This window comes from Astyanax mexicanus, chromosome 1 (genome assembly GCF_023375975.1).
Source record: "Astyanax mexicanus isolate ESR-SI-001 chromosome 1, AstMex3_surface, whole genome shotgun sequence".
Classification (NCBI taxonomy): domain Eukaryota; kingdom Metazoa; phylum Chordata; class Actinopteri; order Characiformes; family Acestrorhamphidae; genus Astyanax; species Astyanax mexicanus.
In genome coordinates this window covers 106,016,625-106,024,195 of record NC_064408.1, presented here as the reverse complement: position 1 = coordinate 106,024,195, position 7,571 = coordinate 106,016,625, and the positions used below count along the sequence as shown (strand labels likewise).

At 36.8% G+C, this 7,571-nt stretch overlaps 1 protein-coding gene across 2 annotated transcripts in view; it reads right to left on the bottom strand.

The window, feature by feature from the left end:
• Positions 1–280: 280 nt before the first annotated feature.
• cdh19 (cadherin 19, type 2) overlaps positions 281–7,571 on the bottom strand; it is a 65,309-nt gene continuing 58,018 nt past the window's right edge. The window contains exon 12 of one of the 2 annotated variants that reach the window (XM_022680293.2): positions 281–2,573. In XM_022680293.2, the coding sequence (XP_022536014.2) occupies positions 2,065–2,573 (509 nt within the window). In that variant the 3' untranslated portion in view covers positions 281–2,064. Of the gene's footprint in view, positions 2,574–5,778; positions 5,936–7,571 lie in introns of those variants that run through there. The other variant, XM_049463575.1, reaches the window with a different exon arrangement.

The window sequence follows — 7,571 nt, the reverse complement described above, 5'->3', positions numbered from 1 at the left end:
GTACTGCAGCAGCACGTTCAATAAAGCCCATCGTTTTTGCTCAGGAAATTTATTTCAGCACAATTGATTTCAGGATTATGCAATTCTCCTATCTTCCTCTCTCTCAGTGTTCCTCTTTTATACAGTCCTTCAATAAAAAGATGAGTATCAGCTGATACACTTCTTGCTATAAGCAGAATGAACAGTACCTTAGAGCCCCAGAGACCCTAGGGGAGCCCAGAGTTTGCAAAACCCCAAGTCAGGAAAACGTTGGGAGAGAATCAGACAAAAAAAGTTCACATTTACATTTTACTTTGACTTTTATTTCACTGTAGAGAGTAAGATGCCTGCAACAAATTTCAAGTGATGAAGTGTTTTAGGGATTACTTTGTGCTGTTTTTTCTGCAAATACATCTTAAGGCGTTCAACGGCACAGGGTTGCCATTTCAACAAATTCTCCACAGGTTAGGACTGCAGACAAGCCAGTCAAGTACCTGTAACCTTTTCATAACCTTTTCTTCACCAGCCCTGCCTTTGTAATGTATGCAGCGTGTGGTTTTACATTGTCTTTTTTTTTTAATGCCTTGACAAGACAAAATTGTCTTGAAGCCAGCATGTGTTGTGCTAATATCTTAATGTATCTTCCCACATTGATGCTGCAATCACAGAAATATACTTACAAAACCCCATAACATGACAGTGCACACATTTAGACTTGTTGCTGATAACAATCTGGATGGTCCTTTTTTTCATCTTTTTTCTGAAGCACACTTTGTCAATTTTTTTTGTTGTTCAACCATAACATAAGTTTACATTTAAGGACACACTTTTAACATGGATTTCTGAGCCAATATCTGAGGTAAAAGAATCATGTCACTCATGTGGATTTTACACAAATATGACCTGGGATATGCCGCTTTACATAGTTTTCATAAGCATTGTCTGAATTATTTACATAGTGCAGTTTTTGGCATGCTAAGTCCAAAATAGGCATTATTCTCCCTTTTACTGCTCAGTGGAGCATCACAATGGTTTTAAAGCTGTTTTTTTAAGGTAAAAATGTTACATAATGTTTTTTATTTCTAATAATATAATACATAATATTTTCAAAAAGGCACATTAAATTCTGAGAGGATTGTATATTTTTTAGTGTTTGAAATTGTGTAGTTATATTTTTGTGTCTAATTGCATACACATTGGGATAGCTAAAAGCAGACTAAAACAAAATATATAGCCATAATACATATATGCATATTTAATATATGACAAATGGGACAGTGCAGAAAAAAGCATTCCCTTTAATACTTTGCCTATACATAAAATCAATCAATCAGCAATTGATCAAAATACTCCAGCAAACAACCTATACTTTATATATAAATAGTACTGTACTATATTGGTTATTAGGAATTATTGCATTTGTAACTAATACTCAATTTACAATTCAGGACTCAGAAGTCCAAATAATATTAAACTTTTTTTTCCCCCAAGAATATTAAACGTTTTTCTTCTATATAACACTGTAGGTACATTTATAATGTATATAAGAACCTAAATGCACACCTAAGTTTACCATCAAGGTTGACGTTTCTCATACAGTTGGCAGTAAGTGCACATAGTGGTTAAAGCCCCAGAAATGTTTAATCTTTGGCTCTGTCATTGAAAAACCTTCCTTAGCGATGCTGTATCTGTTACCAGGAACCCAAAAAGTATCATTATCATCATTCTGTCTTTTTGGATAGGTAGGATGGGTCTTTATTAATGCCCAGTGCTCAGCAGTTCACCAGCTAGCCAATGTGGGAGCCTGTTAGCAGTTAGTTAGTGTTCTCCTCCAAGCATGTTGAGCTGTCCGGGGATATTTAAGAAGATGCAATGGTTCTTTCTGCACTATTCCAGACAGCTTGGAAACACTGTATGGTTGAAGGACACTTAGGAAGGGGGTTGAATTGGACTTCTTGAATTGAATTGTGGGGCTTATATTATGTAAGTGTTTCTGATAAAATGGCAATTGAACGTAGGTACAGAAAGTACAGTAAGTGCACATACTAAACTCACATTAAACATCATTTGTCTTCAGTTCAGGAATCAGAATGAAGTCTCATCCTCCTCTGCTCCTTGCCAGGGGCTCAGTCTCAAGAATCGTGGTCCAGGGTCGTGGGGTCGACTTACGCAGGGATCAAAAGTCGAGGACTCCAGTGAGCTCAGGGATCCGGTTAGTGACCCCGTCCCCTCGAAGGCGTACGTACGCAGGCAATCGAAGGGCGGCACGTAGGGGTCCTGATCGGCCTCGGACAGACGGTCCATGATGAACTGCCGGAAGACCTCATCCTCGGGGCCAATGAGATGCGAGTGACGGAGAGACATGCGTATGCTGGCGGCCACTTCCTCCCTGCGGAGTCTGTGCTCACGGCGCCGAGGGTGGGGCCTCAGGGGGACCGGCTGGGTGGAGAAGGCTGCTGCGTCCTCAACAGTCTTAGCCTCTGTGTAGAGAATCACTCTATCAGAGTACTCCGCTGTGTCCAGCTCCTGAGCAGCTAACTTCTGCTGCTGCAGCTTCCTGTGCCTCCACACTGCTAGCATTAATAAGGACAGGGCTGTGGGGATGACAAGGAGATATATGGAGATGACATGCATGCTCTGTTATGATCTTCAGTCAAGACATTTGTGTCTAAAATTTGCTTATTCAGTTTTGCTCCACAAAATCTAGCAGTTACTTCTGGTGTTCTAGCTATACAGTGATTTGATTGGTTATGAGATACAGTATCGTCTTGATGTTTCAAATACAGTATGCCAAATGTCTCAAGAACATGGGACTACTGTTGTGTTCTTTTTTATTTCTTTTCTTATTTTATTATTAATAGTTTTGTATTACTGCTTTATAAGTTTTTTAACTCTATTATTGTTTTTTATTAGTTCATTTATTTATTTGTATTTTATTGTATTATGCAAAAGTTAGTTTTAGTGCTTTTTAACTCATTTTTGTTGTATTATCTTATCATCTTTTGATCTTATTTTTTTATCAGTTAAACCAAGCTTTATTATAATTATATATATATATATATATATATATATATATATATATATATATATATATATATATATATATATATATATATATTTATTTTATTCCAATTCTATTTTTATTTTTTATCTATTTTTATATTTTATTTACTGTTATTTTAAAATGATTTAATTAAGCTATTATTTTCTTTGTCATTTCAATCCCTGTTTTTGTAAATGCTCGGCTACATTGAAAATGTAATCAAAATAAAGGTTGATTGATTGATTGATGTCCCGTGACTTTTGCCAAATCCCATGGAAACTATTGATTGCACTGCACTGACATAAAGGATATGCATGTAGAGACTCCTGCATTAAATGTCTTGGCAAGTGACTACAGTCTATTGCCAGAGTCACTTATCTTTTCACATTGACAATTCTAGAGAGATGCCACCAGTCATGATCATTACAAACCACTGCACTGTCCACTGTGGAAGGTAATGTCTTATATGTATTCCTGGTACACAGTTGACACTGTGGATTGAGGAGTGTTAAAAGCTAGTACTTCAGAATCGGAACAAATGTTTTATCTATCTGACACCTGCTATTTTGTAGTAAATACTGTTTTGTGTCTGACATTCAAACAAATGGAATGAAAGATTTAGTTGATGTAATTATTAAATTTCAATTGAGCTGTATATCAAAGTTAAAGTATTCATTCAAATTCTTATATACAGTATGTGTATCTGGATTTATAGAGGTGTAGGTCACAGTAATTTACATCACTAACCACATTGACCAAAGAACCAAACAATGTGGGCTGGGAAAGACTTGATAAGCCGTTACTCCTTATGCTTCAGCTCTTCATACTTATTTAATGAGCATGTACAATGTATATAAGTCTATTGGTCGATTCATATATCTCATTGTTACCTTACACCCCGCCAACAGTCTATTTTCACGCTTTCCGCCGGTGGCTTCTGGCTTATTGTTATCTTGGCAGCGGAAATGACCGGAAGTCCGCCACTGACTGAACTCAATAAGGACAACAGTCAATCCTTAGACATTCTTTGCTATCTTAGTTTCTCCTGAGAAGTGTTGGAAAAGCTCAGATTGCTGCACCTTTAAAATAGCAATGCGCACCTATGGATCACTAAAATAGGTCTTATATAGTCTGATTAAGTTAAGCATTTCTAATAAAGTGGCCTTTATTGGTTAAAGCTCCCCGAAAAGTGGAGCAAGTAGGGTTCAGAAGAATGATTCTGACCTGCGTGTTCACATTGTGAAGGTACTCATTTAAGGGAACAGCAAAGTAATTTTATTCTTTATTCTGTTTATTGTTGAGGTAAAAGCTGTGTTTGTTTGTGTAATGAGTGAGGGTAATGAGTGGTACGTTCGCTAAGGGTGCACAGTGTGCACAGCGCTTCTGCATAAGTTAAGATATGAATGGGTGGCTGACTGTTGACTGTTGTCATGGTTTTAATCAGTCAGTGGAGCATCTGCATTTCCCGCCGCAAGATAGAAAAATGCCAGATATTTAACTGAACACACCTCACTTCCAGACCACCACGCCCATCAGGGGTGACGGGGTGTAAGATAAAAACGAGCATCACGACATGCCTTGTGCAAGGTATATGATAGGGCCCAAAGTGTTGTTCTCAGTTAAACTCTGACTCAGACCTTTACTCTCACTTTCATTTGGACTTTGGAAGTGATGATTGGGTCTCGGCCTCTTTTAAACTCTCTTGGTCTTGGGTGCAGATTAATTATTTTAGAACTAGATAAACTAAGTATTAGAGACAATCCTTCACAAGATAAAAGCGTGGATGAGCTTCTCCAGATCTTCTTAGGACATTGAGTCATTAACTCTGGATATGTTTTTAAGATGATAAAGGCTGGTTTGATGACTGTGTGGATGTAGCTGGTGAAGGAGAGATCAGAGTCTTTTTGAAAACTGGGATTTTGGTCTTCAGTGATTAGAGTCCAATAATCAAGTAAAAGTTGGGATAATTTATCAGGATAGTTTTAATGTATTAAGTGAATAATATGTTTTCTTAAAAGGAGTGGGGGTGGGAATAATTACAGTATTAATGTGTTCAATAATCGTCTGGTGAAGATTTTTAGATAAATTGGAATGTTATGATTAGTAGGACTAAAAGCATATTGGCCTACCAATAGCATATTGTAACTGTCACACAAAACCTTGTATCTCCAGTTTAATTATATTCATGTTTTTGATATGTCACAATGTGATATTGTTTTAATTAGCCATTTATGTTGTTTTGAATCACGTTGAAAGTAAGAGTTACAAATTACAGTACTACAACAATAATAAACATTGTTAAATGGCTAAGTAATGTATCAACAAATTATTAACTGACACTAGTTAAGACATTATTAAGCATTTAGCAATTTTTACATAATATTTATCACTAAAGGTTAAGAAATGCTGTAAATAATAAAGAATTGGGACTAACTGGGGACTAATTGGGACTGAAATAATAATTATTAATGTCTTAACTAGTGTCAATGAATAATTAGTTGATATTTATCATTCTGTCATAAGTCATGCTAATTAATGTACACTTACTATAAAGGGCATAACCAATTAAAAAAAAAAAAAGACGATGAAAACAAAAAAACATATTTGCTTTTAATGTAAAGTTCTCATTTTGGACATACAGTACAAGGTTTATTTCTGGACAGTCACAATATATTCATATTTCCACATGTGATGTACATGCTTCAAGAAAATATCATTATTTCTATTATTAATACTATTAATATCATCATCATCATTATGTATGTTTTCAGCTCTACTGCAATCCATGTTAGCACCACACTGGTAAGTATGTTCTATGGTGAGGTTGGATTAGCTTGTCAAATGTCCACTCTGTTCATACTTGCCTGTGTGATGTGAAGTGGAACTGAATTAGCTTGCACTGTTACAAGCTCTCTGTAGAAAAAGAGTAGTCTGTAATTTTCTTTTTCTGTTGTATTGTGTTCACATGCATCTCCACAGGCTTCCAAGATTCCTCATATAACATAAAAAAACACCCTAATAGAGATCCGAGGACCTGCTGTTATTGTGTAGATCTGCATTAGCATCTGGACGATCCCTGGCAAAAAGCCTTTGTTTAATCTATGGTAAACATTAATGGTATTTGAAAAGCCCCTCTACAACTGTTTGTGGTTAACTGAAGAAAACGCCTACTAATCATTGAAACTAATAATTTAGAGGGTACAGTGATAATTGTGAGAAAAAAATGAGTTCTAACTGAATGTAAAAGCTAAGATTTACATTATTTGAAAAATAAAAATGTATTGTAACACCTATACTGTTTTAGTACATTTTCCAGCAAATTGATAAAGTGATAAAGTTTTACCGTACAGAGGTGAGTATTATCGGACTGTTTACCATGATAAAACAAGCAATGAGGGACAAACCACTAGCTAATATTGCCCTGGTTTACCGGAACACTCAGGGTTCCTGTCAAGGCGGGGGTGCAGGGAGGACGAGGAGGCGGACGCAAATGCAAACATAAACAGGATTTATTAACGAAAACAGATACAAAATAAACAGGGATTTACACTTACTGGGAATAACTGAAAACTGGACTGAGGAAACTGGGGAAACACACGGACCACTAACAGACGTAAAAACGTACAAGGATCGACACCGGGGAAATGGAACACGGACCTTAAATAGAGGTGCACACACACAGGAAACATGAAACACCTGGGACGAAGGGGCGGAGTTACAAAAGAACACAGGTGAGTGGAAAAACACAGGCAGAACACAGGGGCACGGGTCACGTGGGACAACACAGGCACGAGGACAGACAGGAAACAGGGCCAGGACCTTACAGTTCCTCAGTATAGCGCTGTCAGATGGCATAAGCTAATGCTCCAACATTAGTGCTGGAGAAATTTGTGAATCTAAACTCACTGTAACTAAATGGAAATGCTTTACTCACCCAAATAAACAGTTTTCAGGAGAGGAATTTGTTTAGATTAACATCCAGCGTTCATTTGACTTTAAAAGAAAGTCTTTTTTATTACAGTTTTATTTACTTAACTAAGCTTTACTTAACTTAGCTACTACCCACCATCACCCAGAGACGAGACCTGCTGAATTAAAAGTTTAGTATAGTGTCTCTTAAAATGCGCCTTATAATCCAGTGCGCCTTATAGTGCAAAAAATATGGTAAATGAACCGTAAAATACTGGCAGCAGAGACAAAGAGCAAAGTTACTGCATTGTACTTCATAATCCTGCATTACGGAATACAGTAAATTGCTCTTATAGCCTACAACAGTGTGGCAAGGCAGAGAACCATTATATAACCATTATATAGAATATATACCTCCTCCAATGAACGTCGCATCGCTTTGCCAAACATTCACACAAACCAATCCAGACTGTTCTCATACAGAGTTCCCCAATGGTGAAACAAACTACCTTCCACTACCAGATCAGGAGAATCTCTCGCTATCTTTAATAAACTCCTGAAGACAGAGCTCTTCAAAGAGCACTTACTCTCCTAACACCTCTAACAAACTAACTGCTTCTAACCTCATTTCCTTCTTCCC